Source organism: Aquarana catesbeiana, linkage group LG07, assembly GCF_042186555.1.
Source record: "Aquarana catesbeiana isolate 2022-GZ linkage group LG07, ASM4218655v1, whole genome shotgun sequence".
NCBI classification, from domain to species: Eukaryota; Metazoa; Chordata; class Amphibia; order Anura; family Ranidae; genus Aquarana; species Aquarana catesbeiana.
In genome coordinates this window covers 165,071,652-165,087,350 of record NC_133330.1, presented here as the reverse complement: position 1 = coordinate 165,087,350, position 15,699 = coordinate 165,071,652, and the positions used below count along the sequence as shown (strand labels likewise).

Below are 15,699 nucleotides of genomic sequence, written 5' to 3'. Positions count from 1 at the left end.
TGTGAGCACATAGTCCTGAATCCCAACCTTAACCCCGTATAGCATTTACGTTCTTTTTTTTATTTTCTATTAATGAAACCAAAACAGTAAACAAAAAACCAGAACAACGAACAATTCAAGCCCCAACAATGCCTTTACGGGGATAAGGTGGCACGTCCCTTCCCCCTCCCATAAGGATCAACTCCTTCCCCTCTCCCCACCTCAGGCGTTCCACCATTGAAACTCAGACCATAGATAGTGGGATAGAGTGCGAGCACCCTAATCCCCCTCAATCTCCATATTGTCAGTGTAGTGCACTCATACTCTCACCCTCCAGTGTAACCTCTCCAGCTGGCTCTCACTCTTAACTTCGTTTGCTGCTCTGGGCCCCTTCCTCCAATATATTCTTTGAGTCAACCCACCTAAACCATACCTTCCAGAACTTCTTGGGAGCCCCCCTGGCCTCATACGTCATCCGATATCAAAGCACATCAGCATTCACTATCTTTACCCACATCCTTAATATCAATTGCTCGTCTTAAATCCATCTCCGGGTGATACATTTTCGCACTCCAAAGTATAGAAACCTGAGGAACAACTCAGTATGTACATTTACCTCCTCTTGGTCAAAGACACCCAGGAGGCAACGTAAGGGAGAACATATGTTAGGAAGGGCAAAGTTATCAGAGATGAATTCAGTCACCCTGGACCACAGGGAACATATCCTAGGGCATTCCCAGACCATGTGAATAAAATTTCTCTCTGCCCCCTTACATTTGTAACGCTCTGCAGAGTCTCTCTTGCGTATTCAAAACAGTCTGGCCGGTGTGTAGTATATCTGGTGAAGGTATCTACGCTGGATCATTCTATTCATGGAGGATATAACAGAGACAAGATGATATGTATCCAGAACCTCCTGCCACAGCTCCTCAGACAACTCCGGTACACCGGCCACCCCACCTAGTCCTGGCAATCAATTCAGGGTTCCCAGGGCCCCATAATATAACATATTACCATTCCTGTAGCCTCTCCTCAATGCCTCTTCTAACTGTGACAGTGGGCCATGTCATTAATTCGCAGAGTATTGTGAATAGGGGAAGTACAACTCAATGAACTACCAGGGCTCTGATGAGCGCTCTTAGTAGTTCATTGAGAAGTTGTATCGGTGAGATTGCTCTTGTAAAGTGCCACATCTGAATAATCTAAACACAAGAAGATGACCCCTAAGTAGTAATTAGTTGAAAATTATAATGTATTTAAACATATTGTATCAGAATAAAAACACAATGCAATGGAATGGTCACATATCTGTGTACAAAAACACCACATTCATGGTATTATAATTAAAATCGTCTCAATACAACTGACGCGTTTCAATGTCTCCTTCTTCAGGGGTGTTATGAGGAAGTCAATCTATCTAATATCTATATATTGTGGTGGTGTCACAATTGAAACATTCCATAGAACTATTAAAAAAAAAAATAGAAAGGACTGTGTCTCCAGGCTTCACCGCATTAATCATATAAAGAAATTGATCATATCACTGTCTATTGGCATTGCACCAAAAAACAGGAATAGGGTTTGGATGGTACCGGGCACCCCAAAAAAGGGCATCAAACAGCCAAAGACACTGAGACCAAAGGTGGGCACCTCCCTGTGCCGTTTGGGGGACACAGATTGATGAGGCTTGGACTTGGATGCCAGGACGTGTCTCCATGCGGCTCAAACATACACTAAATATATACCATCTGTATACTTGTAACCACCTTCTCATCAATTTTGTGAGGGCTTGCATTTTGTTGAATGTAATAATTTAGTTAAGTAGTGCACATAAAACAGAGAGCAGTTAAAGTGGGATTAGCAGACACTGAAGAGTCAAGGAGTAGAGAAAAAAAAAGGGAAAGAAAGCAGAGATCAGAAACCTGTTGCAGAGGAAGATGAAAAGGTTGCAGAGGTGGAGGAAAAGGAGAGTGGGTACTGGGTCAATTGAGTAGTAAAGGAATGGAGACCAGAGGACATGTGTAGGTGGAGAAGTAGGAATAACACCGCAGATTAGTCTTTGAGGAGGGCAGTGGAGACCTTAGAGTGGTGGAAGAGAAAGAGAACAGACAATGTGAGGGGAGAATGAAGACATCAAATGTGCAGACAGAAGAAAACTGGAGAGTGGTCATGGAACAGGAGACAACAAAATAGCTTTTCTTTCTTAAAGGCAGAACTCCAGGTTTTCACACAATTGACATAGTTTGTTTGAGACAGTGTGGCCCTCACTAACCTGTGAGGCTGCTGGATGTGCGATATAAACTGTATGTAGCTGTGGCTATATACAGCGGAGACTTCCTGTCTCATACTCGGAACACAGGAGAGTCTACATCAGTGGCACTCATCTAGAGGGAGTGCTGTATTCTATCAACGAACACAAAGCTTCCTCTGATTGGCAGAGTCAAAGGTTGTGAAATCATCAGCCCACCTACCTGACTCAGCCAATCAGTGGAAGCTTTGTACTCATGGATCAAATACAGCACTCCCTCTAAATGGTGGAGCGGAACTGCTTTAGACTCCTGTTTTAATGAATTGTTCCAATGAACTGTGAGCTGCAAATATGTCCAATAAATATGTGAACACCTGAATAGTTGGTGAAAAAATTAAATGAAATGAAATAAAAATAAAATGTGATACGAATTAAACATTTAAATAAAATAAAATGAGTGACTATATAATAATAAATCTGTGTTGATAATAGTGAAAAATATATATATGGACACCGGCGGAAAAAAGGTAGTGCTATACAAGTCACTCATTCATATATATTACACACACACATATACACACATATACACACACACACATACATATTTTATTTTTTTTCACTATTATCATTAACAGATTTATTATTATCATGTAGTCGCTCATTTTATTTGAATGTTTAATTCTTATCACATTTTATTTTTATTTCATTTCATTTCTTCACCAACTATCAAACATTCAGGTTTTCACATATTTAATGGACATATTTACAGCTCACAGTTCATTGGAACAATTCATTAAAACAAAATAAGTTATTATTTATTTTAGTTGGTTTAAAATTAATTTAAATCATTATAAAAGCATTTGCTTCATCTTTGCACTGAATTCACATATTCATGTGTATTCCCCCAACTCCCACACGTTGAACACGTTTGTTAATCAAGGGTTTCTTCCAACTGAAGATCTAATTGAGTAATTAGACTCAATTAACTACACATGGAGTCACATATTTGAAACATTTTAGTATATATATTGCACTGTTTTTAGTGGTAGGGCAGCTATGACGAAGCACTGTTAAGTGTAAAACGCGTCAGTTCGTTTGTCCCATTTTTTGCTGTGGCTTGTATCTGTTGAACTTTTTACTAATAAAGGCTATATTCCGGAGTGCGGCTGTCCAGAACTTCCTTTTTGCCTAAGGGACATAGGTGGTTAGGGTCAGCTTGGTAAATTGTGTGAAAACCTGGAGTTCTTCTTTAAGCCGGCCATACATGTAGTGAATTTCACACACAGGATGGCCCCGTCAGGTGCCTCCTGCCCGATATCTCTTGATTGAAAAATGGATGGAGCAAGGCAGAAATTTGTCAGCTGAACATTGCTTGCATCCAGTTGTTGGCGTTGTGGGCTTTCAAAACACAAAGCCACAGCAGGAGAGTCATCCACTCATGCTGTATTGCGTGGATAGATGTAATGGTTCAATTTTTTTACAGTCTGCTTGCTGTTGGTGTGTGGCCATCTTTAGTAGCAGAGTAGTTACAAAATGTAATTAATGATGTTTTTGTCCTCAGTTAAAATGTATAAATAAAAATGTGAAAATCAGCTCTTGGAAAACCATATGTTAAGAAAACACGCAGAATTTGGTTTTGTTTTTTAAACATTTAATGTCACATACTGCTAACCATAGTTTTTCCTTAAAAGGAATGATTGATGATAATGTTACATTTACACTTACTGTACAGGAAAAAAAAAAATTACATTTATTAGCATCATAGTTATGTGTATCAGTCCTGATTTATGAAATATCACCTTCCACAGATAGGCAAAGGCTTCACCTCATCAACTCTATTCTTATGCACCTGGAATGCTGGAGTCACCCACCGACCACAAGAGCACTGTTCTCCATACCAGTTGAATGAGCCCAATTTTGAGTGACATCTGGGGCAGAGGAGCTGAAGAGATAGTATTAATAATATACAGTAGGTAAATTAAGCAGTGATTCAGTGAGAAAACAGATAATTTACTTTGACATGTAGAAATTATTTAAAAAAATGATTGTGAAAAAAAGCTTTCACAGATAAATCCAACAAAGGTCTTTACAAGCCCACCCATGACCAATTACAGATGAGAACCACAGAGGGGATCTTTGATGATTAAAGGGGTTGTAAAAGTTCACGTTTTTTTCACCTTAATGCATCCTATGCATTAAGGTGAAAAAACATCCAACAATGCCGCCCCCCCCCCCCGGTTTACTTACCTGACCGCTCGAAAGTCCCATGTTCGCTCCAGACATCCTCTTCGTCGCTCAGCTTGGCTGTTGATTGGCTAGAATGGATGGATTAAAAGCAGCACAACCAAGGACGTGGCGCGCCGGGGCCGAATGATAGTCGGCAGCTATAGCCGCCGGCTGTATTACGGGAGCGCACCTGCAAGAACTAAACACCATGCAAGAGAGCTTGCATGAAGGTGTTTAGTTCTTGCGGGGAGGAGCTGAGACATCTGCCGAGGGACCCCAGAAGACTAGGTTTGGGGCCACTCTGTGCAAAACGAGCTGCACAGTGGAGGTAAGTATAACATGTTTGTTATTTTAAAAGAGAAAAAAAAAATTTGCCTTTACAACCCCTTTAATTGCAAAAAGCAGCCCCAATGAAAGCAATGGGGAGGCTGTCAGCCTCCTCAGCGATTACATTTGAGCGATTGGCTCTGGAGGCAGACTGCCTGTAGCCAGGGCTGATCAGTCTCTTGTGCTGCATGAGAGATTATATGGGAGTGGCTGTGATTAGTTGTTGGAGTCGGCACCCTCCCAGTACATTCAATGGAGCTGCCTCCTGCAATCAATCATCATGGAACCCCCGCAGGGGGTGTATTCGCAAGTATGAAATGCACCCCAAGTGTTGTAAAAATGTTACTCTCCCCCTACCTGTGCAGCATAGCCTATATAAAAGAGATTTGTTGTGCTCCCTTCCCTTCAGCAGCTGCTCACCAGCACAGGGAAACTGTAGCTCCTGTATCATGTGACCGCACCAGAGTGGATTTAAAATTTAAAAAAAAAAAAAAAAAGAAGGAGGGGGGCAGTTATTTCCACAGATTATTAATATTAGGGATTTATATAGCGCCAACAGTTTGCACACAGTTTTACAACATGAGGGCAGACAGTACAGTTACAGGAGGAAATCAGAGAGCCCTGCTCGTTAGAGCTAACGATCTAAAAGGGAGGGTCACATGATACAAAAAGTAATAACTGTAGGGGATGAGCTGATGGAGAAAATAAAAAAACAGTCCTGGGGGCAGGATAGGCCTCTTTGAAGAGAAGGGTTTTCAGGGATCATCTAAAAGTTGATAGAGTAGTTGATAGCCAGACAGATTGGGGTAGGGAGTTCCATAGGATGGGAGAAGTTCAGGAAAAGGTGACAAGAGCTATAGAGTAGGAGGTCTTGGGAGGAATGAAGAGAACAATTTGGTTGGTATTCTGAGACTAGGTTAGTGATACAGCTGGGGCCCAAGTTGTGGATGGCTTTGAAAAAGAACAGCTAGGGATGAAATTTGACCCTTACTGAAATTTAAAGCCAAAACGCACCAGGTCAGGCTCCAGCACAATAATATGTATACCACACAATATTATGTACACAATTGCACGCACTTATTATTGTGCCAATGTACCAGCACTGGGTGTATTCAGCGCTGCACTGGATGTAAGGGAAGATGGCAGCCGTCGCATTGGAAACCAGAAGCTGAGGACACCGGAAGTAACGCGATAACCTGACATACCCGCCTCAGCGTGTTTTGTCCAGACTGGACGTCCTCAGGAAGACCATCAGAAGTGATAGTGTATATAGATAGAGATATACAGAATCTCACAGAAGTGAGTATACCCCTCAAATTTTTGTAAATATTTTATATCTTTTCATGTGGCAACACTGAAGAAATTACACTTTGCTACAGTGTAAAGTAGTGAGTGTATAGCTTCTATAACAGTGTAAATTTGCTGTCCCCTTAAAATAACTCACACAGCCATTAATGTCTAAACTGCTGGCAAAAAAATTGAGTACACCCCTATGTGAAAATGTCCAAATTGGGCCAAATTAGCCATTTTCCTTCCCTGGTGTCATGTGACTTGTTAATGTTACAAAGTCTCAGGTGTGAATAGGGAGCAGGTGTGTTAAATTTGGTGTTATCACTCTCACTCTCTCATACTGGTCACTGGAAGTTCAATATGGCACCTCATGGCAAAGAACTCTGAGGATCTGAAAAAAGAATTGTTGCTCTACATAGAGATGGCCTAGGCTATAAGAAGATTGCCAAGACCCTGAAACAGAGCTGCAGCACGGTGGCCAAGACCAGACAGAGGTTTACCGGACAGGTTCCACTCAGAACAGGCCTTCCTATGGTCGACCAAAGTAGTTGAGTGCAAAGTAGTTGAGTGCATCATATGCAGAGGTTGTCTTTGACAAATAGATGTACGAGTGCTGCCAGCATTGCTGCAGAGGTTGAAGGGGTGGGGGGTGAGCCTGTCATTGCTCAGACCATACGCCGCACACTGTATCAAATTGGTCTGCATGGCTGTCATCCCAGAAGGAAGCCTCTTCTAAAGATGATGCACAAGAAGCCCGCAGTTTGCTGAAGACAAGCAGACTAAAGCCTTGATCAGATTGTTGGCCAACAAAACCGTTAGCTTTTGTCGAAGGGCATTGGCCCAAACTTGTCTTGCATACAAAGAGCAAGGAATTGTTGGTCAACAAATACGAACGTAGTGACGTACTACAGTGGAACCTCGGATTGCGAGTAACGCGGTTAACGAGCATTTTGCAATACGAGCACTGTATTTCTAAAAATCCTAACTTGGTTTGCGAGTGTTGTCTCTCAAAACGAGCAGGATTCAGGCCAAAGTGGTGTGCAGCACCGCTTTTGGCCTGAGGTGGGGGCGCCGGAGCCGAACGGCACCGTTCGGAAATGCACGGAAAGGCCCGAGGACAGTTCGGCTGACCTCGGCAAACCTCGGAAAGGCAGTGAACAGAGTCTTTCCAAGGTTTTCCGAGGTCAGCTGAAGTGTGCTCGGGCCTTTACGGCCTTTTCCGAGGCTCTCCGGCACCCCCCACCTCTGGCCGCATGCGGTATTGCATCCCATTGAAGTCAATGCGGAACAAATTATTTTCGTTTCCATTGACTTTAATGGGAAAACTCGCTTTGATATGCGAGTACTTTTGGATTACGAGCATACTCCTGGAATGGATTATGTTCGTAATCCGAGGTTCCACTGTACATTGTTTTTCATCTCTTTAGTGCCACCCTTTGGGCTCCTTCTGCTAATTTCGAGTTAGTAGAAGTTTTGGTGAGTGTTGATTCGCACTTTTCAGTTTGCGCTTTTCAGTTAGTTTCTGAACGACCATTCATCAACCAGCCATGTTGCGGAATCGGAGGAGGTAACGTGTTATTTATTATTGGCCTTGGAGTTATTGCTTTGACATAATTTTTTTGGTTGAATAATGATTTGATTTGGTATATTTTTGGATGCACAGAATGCACTTTTTGGTTACGTTCTATTGGCAGATAGCATGTCAGATTTTGTTTGGTTTTCTTTTTTTAATGCACAATAAAATAATTGTGCAGAATACTTGGCTATGTGTTTTACTTCGAATGACAGTTTGGGAGTAGGCAGCTACATTTAAAAAAAATACAATGTAAAATTGACAAGGGGCACCAACATAGTTGTATCTTTGATCTTAAAAACTACAGGATAATGGTTTTGTGGTAACTTGCCCAAATTAAAAAAGCATAATATTATTCTTGATATCACTAGAAGAAAAAAAAGCCTTTGAAAACTCATTTGCAATAACTCCATAAGTATCACCAGCAAAGCAGCCTCATTATTATCCCATTAAAAGAAGAAGAGAATTGGGCGGTGCATTTCGAGATTTCATAATTTGCCACGTCACGAATGTTAATTCTCCATTACGAATGCTAGTTTACAAGACCGACCGCTTCTGGCTCGTCCTCATTTCCGAGCATGCGTGTTTGTACTTTGGACTTTTGTCCAACGGACTTGTGTACACACGATCGGAAAATCCAACAGACATTTGTCCGCGGAACATTTTAAAACCTGCGATCCAAAATTTGTCCGCGGAAAATCCGACAACAATTGTACAATGAAGAATACACACAGTCAGATTTTCCGCCAACAGCCTGTCATCACACATTTCCCATTGGAAAATCTGATTGCGTGTACGAGGCTTAAGGATGTGGATTACTGGAACCATGTGCTCTGGTCTGATGAGACCAAGATAATCCTATTTGGTTCAGATGGTGTCAAGCGTGTGTGGTGGCAACCAGGTGAGGAGTACAAAGACATGTGTGTCTTGCCTACAGTCAAGCATGGTGGTGGGAGTGTCATGATCCAGGGCTGCATGAGTGCTGCCGGCACTGGGGAGCTACATTTCATTGAGGGAACCATGAATGCCAACATGTACTGTGTAATACTGAAGCAGAGCATGGTCCCCTCCCTTCGGAGACTGGGCCACAGGGCAGTATTCCAATATGATAACGACCCCAAACACACCTCCAAGACAACCACTGCCTTGCTAAAGAAGCTGAGGGTAAAGGTGATGGACTGGCCAAGCATGTCTCCAGACCTAAACCCTACTGAACATCTGTAGGGCATCCTCAAAAGCAAGGTGGGGGACCGCAAGGTCTCTAACATTCACCAGCTCCGTGATCTCGTCATGGAGGAGGACTCCAGTGGCAACAAGTGAAGCTCTGGTGAACTTGTTGCCAGTGGTTTAGACAGTAATGGCTGTGTTGAGTTATTTTGAGGGGACAGCAAATTTACACTCTTTTATACAAGCTGTACACTCACTACTTTACATTGTAGCAAAGTGTAATTTCTTCAGTGTTGTCACATGAAAAGATATAATAAAATATTTACAAAATTGTGAGGGGTGTAATTACTTTTGTGAGATACTGTGTGTGTGTATTATATATATTTATTTTTTTTTTTATTTATAGCAGCAGCGCGGCGTATTGGTATATAATCTATTCAATTTTCGTGTTAGTGTCCTTTGGTGTACAGACATCTTCTTTCACTGCTCTGAATGAAGGAAACATTTTCATTTTTCTATGCTTTATTCTTTCATCATAACTCTTCTGATCATAGTTGCTCATAGCTACTGCAGCTTTCAGATTGCTTGACTTCTCAGCTGCCCCTTGGGAACCCATACCTGCTGCCTGACAGAAAAAAAGTAGTCTGTAGTGTTGCTTGGGTCACTGGATTCTGCATTTGGCAATCACCTAGGCACAACACGATGCGTTAACCATAGGGTGCTATATAGGTCCAGAGCCATCGTCCATCCACCAGTGGAACCCTGACCCTGAAAACACTTTGGGATATCTAAGAACCATGGAAGGGAACTCTTTTGAGACTTTAATTTAATCTGCTTTATAACACAATGAGAGCGTTTTCCAGAGATGTCTTTTGCGGATTTTTTGCTTCACAAATTGTAGTGGCTGTAGATATGGTTGACAACATTTTTAAATTTTTAAGTTCTGAAAAAAAGTTTTTTTGCTGGGACACATCTTACATCTAAATTTACAGGGTATGCTCCCTGGGATGAAGAAATGCTGGAAGGTCCCCATCATCCCTAGACTCCAGGGACCCAAGATGCTGCGGTAAGTCAGGGCTATGGCCCTGAGTTTCCAGGATGCTGCCACTCCAGTCCATTAGAGGTTAAAAATGGGTCACCTGCCTGCACCCAAAAAAATACTATTTTACGGAAGGTATAAAATCAGAGCTTTAAACCAACCTACTTCAACATTCTTTTCTGATTTTTTTTTTCTCTTGCATGCAGAGATCTTATCAATAACACCAAGTTGTGTTCTTTTAGAGCACTTTCACACTGAGGCACTTTACAGGCGCTACAGCGCTAAAAATAGCACCTGCATAGCGCCTGTAAGGTGGATGGGGAATCCACAAGAGCCTCTCGCTATATACTTTACCTTGACAAGTGTAGGATCTCTTGGGAGCCCCGGAAGATTTGGCTGCTCGCCTGTGTCTCCAGTGTGAAAGCCCGAGGGCTTTTACACTGGAGCGGTGCACTTGGAGGACGGTACAAAAAGTCCTGCAAGCCGCATCTTCGCAGCGCTGTAGGAGCGGTGTATTCCCAGTGCCAAACAATGGGGAAGCGCCGCTAAACTGCCCGCATAGCGCCGCTACAGTTTTGGCGGTTTTAACCCTTTTTTGTCCACTAGCTGAATAGCGCCGCTAAAACTACACTAAATATAGCTCCGCTTTACCGCCGACGCCCACAACGCCCCAGTCTGAAAGTAGCCTTAGGTTAAAGAGGCCAATTCAGAGTGTTACTTTTTTTTTTGTTATTTGATTTTTTTTTTTAAACTGGTATGCTATGCTCTTTCATTGCACAGTTGAACACTTCAATAACTTATGGAAATCCATGGGGCAAACAGTCAAATTTTCTTTGTGGAGTGGACATTGACTGCTTCTACATGTACAGAGAATGTGTAGGGAAATAAAGATTATAACTTTTCAAATTTACCTGCCCATCCATTACTCCCAAAAGACTTTCCTCCATCCACTGCACGGGTTCTACAAAGTATGAGGTGCATTTGGCAGAGTCTGAGCTATTCAGTACTGACAATCTTTTATGAGCAAACGCCACAGGTCCAGCACCTAAAGAGTGATTTAAAATGCTTTCTGCACGGAATAAGGAGCGCCTGCGGGAAAAAAAACATCACGATAAAAAAAAAAAACCCTACAAAATCTATTGTTTCAAAGTACACATATAACGAATGCTAACAACCACTAACCATAAACTGAGCAAAAGCACTAAAATTATATCCTTACATTTTTCTGTTCTGTGTGTGACATGAGAAAACATCAACTGAAACATGACTCAAGCATGTGCAGAATCATCCAACCTTATAAATGCCATCCAACACTATATAAAATTTGATTTTAATAGAATAATGCTACAAAAGGATTAGAAGGGTGGTTCCACATCTACACAACCATGCACACACTGTACTTGATGGAATGAAGGGTGGGGCTTAGACAGGGTATAAGGGGAACAGGGATATAAAGAGGTAGTGGTGAGAGGATACAATGGGACTGAATTTTCTAAATGCCCTGTACACACGATCGGACATTCTGACAACAAAATCCATCGGATTTTTTCCGACGGATGTTGGCTCAAACTTGTATTGCATACACACGGTCGCACAAAGTTGTCAGAAAATCCGATCACTCTGAACGCGATGACGTAAAACACGTACGTCGGGACTATAAACGGGGCAGTAGCCAATAGCTTTCGTCTCTTAATTTATTCTGAGCATGCGTGGCACTTTGTGCGTCGGATTTGTGTACACACGATCGGAATTTAAACGATCGGATTTTGTCGTCAGAAAATTTTATATCCTGCTCTCAAACTTTGTGTGTCGGAAATTCCGACTGAAAAAGTCAGATGGAGCCCACACACGATCGGAATTTTCCTACAACACAATTTGATCACACTTTTTCCGTCAGAAAATCCGACCGTGTGTACAGGGCATAATGCAGCTCTGCATAGAAACCAATCAGCTTTCATGTTTTTTTTTGTCAAAAACTTAAAAAGGTAACTCCTCTTTCGTGGGGAAAAAAAACAGCAAATAAAAAATAATATAACGCATATAATTGCGACACTAATCATATTGTAATTGAATGTTATTAAAAAATTACCTTTCCTTTTCAATCTGCAGCTCTAATTTTCTGAGAAGGCATTGCAATATGGCTACCTGGGGTTGTTCTGTACACAGAGTGTGTATTGACCACCCCCCAGAAACATAATTTCCCACTCATGTGGCTCCCCACGTTTCCCAGAAATCTGCACTAAGGTACAAGTCAGATGTCAGGCATCCCCTGCAACAAAAATGTCATTTTTGGAGAGATACTTTCAATAGGAACCCGTCTAAAGGAATGCAGGCCCAGCAGATTTCCTCATTAGTGCCCTGCTGCTGCCACACCTGACAGTTAATTATGAAACCACTCCCATTAGACCTACTCAATACAGAGGCAGAGACAAACTTACATGGATTTCTTCAAAATAACAAAAAAGGAAGAATCTGCAACAAAGTTAGTTATACTCCTTGCAATGTACATAGATCACCCAGAGGGGAATGTTTTTTTTCTCAACAAAAGTGGAGTTACATTTTAATAGAACACGCCAAAGTTAGAAGCTGATTGGCTACCATGCACAGCTGCACCAAATTCTGCACTCTGCAGTTTTAGTAAATCAACCCCAATGATCACAATCTTCTCCATGCAGAGAAAAAAAAAGACAGCTACTAGCTACTTTCCAAATTGTAGCCATTTTCATGTAAAAAGATCGTATATGAAAGACAGACAGATTTAATACAATGAATATATATTTTCTTAGGAAAGCAAATCTAACCTGCATTTCCTGCAGCGATATAGAACCTCTTTAGTTTGAGTTATGGAGCTAGGATCCAAAGCAAACACTTCACGTGGCAACTTTTGCAATTCTGAAAGAAGCCCAAAAAATGCAACCTTAAAGTGTATAACTCAAAAATTGATATTTCATATTCAACCATAACATTATGATCACTGACAAGTAGGGTGAAGAACACTGATCATCTCATGACAATGGCATATGAAAGTGAGTGGGATATATTAGGAAGCAAGTGAACATGTTGTCCCCGAATCGCGGTGTGGAAAGCCAAAAAAAAATGAGCAAGTGTAAGGAGCTGAGCGACTTTGGCAAGGGTCAAATTGTAATGTCTAGACAATTAGATCAGGGCAACTCTAACTGCAGCTCTTGTGGGATGTTCTAAGTCTGCAGTGGTCAGGATGTACCAAAAGTGATCCAAGAAAGGAAAACATGTGAACCATTGACAGGGTCATGGGCAGCCAAGGCTCACCAATGCATCTGGGAAGTGAAGACTGGCCTGTGTAGTTTGAATCAATTAATGGAACTGAAAGTGCCACTAGTTTAAATTTTAGGTGTAGACAGATGACCATACACTACACGATAGGATAACACATCTATCTATCCAATCAGGCAGGCCCCTGCACCTCATAGTTGATGGTAGATCTAAAGGAGAATGTACAATCACATCATATAGTGTATACGGACTTCCAGGGACATACCGTAGTTATGTTTTCATGCCTGCATGTCAGTACAGAGGGTGGTTGGAGTGAAGGGTGAGTCGGGTGCAGGGTGTGTGCTAATAAGGTCAGCTGGTGAATTACTTCCTGTGTCTTAACAGTTTTTACGTTCTAAATCTACATACCAGGAAGTCATTAACTTTTTTATGGAACAAGCTGGAAGCTGAGGCAAGCAAGACCTTGTCCTAAAAAACATAGAAAGCTTTTTCTTTTCTGCAACAAAAGTACATTGTCACATACAACAGTAAGCATGGAAAATGCATTTACCAGGGTACTTTTCTGTTATCTTCTGCAGTCGATACAGTTTATAAATTGCACTGCTTATATCCACTTCGCAACCCATTGCTTCAAAAAGTGCTAGTTGGTTTACAAACTCCTCATTGATTCTGAAATAAGCACATTTAATTTATTTGCCATTGTGAAAATAAGCATTTTTATTTTACTACTTAAATATCGGACACTTTTGCCCCCTTCCTGCCCAGGCCAATTTTCAGCTTTCAGCACTGTCACATTTGAATGACAATTAGTCATGCAACACTTTACCAAAATTACATTTTTCATACAAATAATAGGATTTTTTATAACAGCTTACATGTAAAATTATTTTCTTGGAGTGCATCACGGGACACAGAGCGCCATAGTAATAACTATGTGGGTATATAGTATAGGCCACTGGCACACCCTTAAGACAGGAAGTTCACGCCCTATATAACCACTCCCATTACTGGGAGTACCTCAGTTTTTGTAGCAAAGCAATATACGTATAGCCCAGAAAGAGGGGAGGGACCTCTGTGTCCCGTGATGTACTCCAAGAAAAGGAAATAGAAATATAAGGTAAATATGTAATGAAAAACTCAACAGTATAAAAATATCTTCCTACAATGTCTGAGGATTAAATTCCCCTGGGAAAAGAAATATCATTCTCAGAGAATTAGAAAAAAGTAAAGCAGAAATAATTTTCCTACAGGAGACACACATAACTCAAAACTCAAATACTAAAATCTACTCAAGAAATATACCAACATGGTTCCAAGGAGATTCACCAATAAGAAGGGCCAAAGGAGTAGCCAACGGAATAGGGAAAAATGTACGTTTTCTAATTGACCAAAGAAAAACGGACCCGGAGGGTCGCTATCTTTTCATTACAGGTACTATACAGGGGGTAAAATATACATTCGCCAATGTCTACTGCCCTAACAAGAACCCCAAAAAATATTTGATAGATATAATAAAAATACTAATGGAATTCAAACAAGGTAAATTAATATTAGTAGGGTTGTCCCGATACCACTTTTTTAGGACCGAGTACAAGTACCGATACTTTTTTTCAAGTACTCACCGATACCGATTCTTTTTTTTTTTTTTTTTTTTTTAACAATGCTTTCTTTTTTCGGGGGGGGGGGGGGGAGGAGGTGAACGGTGTATGTCAGTGTGTTTTTTTTTCTATTTACAATTTTTATTTTTTACAATAATATTTTTTTTTATTCATTTTTGCAATTTTTTTTTTTTTTTTTAATCAGCCCTGTTGGGGGGCTTTGGTGAGATATCTGGGGTCTTAACAGACCCCTGATATCTCCCTCTTGAGACAGAGAAAGAGACAGAGGATAGAGATTCCCCAGTCCCTTTCTCTGCAGCCTCAGCTGCACTGAAAATGAATGGAGAGAAGACAGCGGCTCCTCTCCATTCATAAACTGACACATCGTAATCACAGGAAATTATAATGTTTCAGTTATGTGAATAGACAGAGTCAGCTGACTCTGTCCATTCACAAAGGAAGGAGGAGGACGACGGCGGAACGGAGGGGACAGCGGAGTGGCACGGCAGAACGGAGGTGGACAGAGGAACACAGGAACGGAACGGAGGGGGACAGATAAGGAGAGGGGGACAGAGGAATGAAACGGAGGGGGACAGAGAAGGAGAGGGGGACAGAGGAACGGAGGAATGGAACGGAGGGGGGCAGATAAGGAGAGGGGGACAGAGGAACGGAGGAACGGAACGGAGGGGACAGAGAAGGAGAGGGGGACAGAGGAACGGAACGGAGGGGGACAGAGAAGGAGAGGGGGACAGAGGAACGGAGTGGGCATGGAGGAGGATGAGGGGACAGTCAGCAGTGATCGTGTGGGGAAGTTACAAGCACCGATCACCGCTGTATGTCACTGAAAGCTGCGGGGGGGGGGAAGCTTGTAACCCCCCCCACGCCGATCACCGCTGACTGTCATAGTATCGGCGGAAGCATCGGGAGCATTTGCCCGAGTACAAGTACTTGGGCAAATGCTCGGTATCGGTATCGGGACAACCCTAAATATTAGCTGGAG

General features: G+C 41.8%; 1 protein-coding gene across 2 annotated transcripts in view; it reads right to left on the bottom strand.

Annotated features, from left to right (window-relative positions):
* Positions 1 to 3,856: 3,856 nt before the first annotated feature.
* DUSP12 (dual specificity phosphatase 12) overlaps positions 3,857 to 15,699 on the bottom strand; it is a 60,345-nt gene continuing 48,502 nt past the window's right edge. For both annotated transcript variants that reach the window (XM_073592842.1, XM_073592843.1), the window contains exons 4-7: positions 13,652 to 13,770; positions 12,651 to 12,741; positions 10,761 to 10,938; positions 3,857 to 4,169 (exon numbers count right to left, since the gene is read on the bottom strand). In XM_073592842.1, coding sequence (XP_073448943.1) covers positions 4,023 to 4,169; positions 10,761 to 10,938; positions 12,651 to 12,741; positions 13,652 to 13,770 — 535 coding nt within the window. In that variant the 3' untranslated portion in view covers positions 3,857 to 4,022. The remainder of the gene's footprint in view (positions 4,170 to 10,760; positions 10,939 to 12,650; positions 12,742 to 13,651; positions 13,771 to 15,699) is intronic.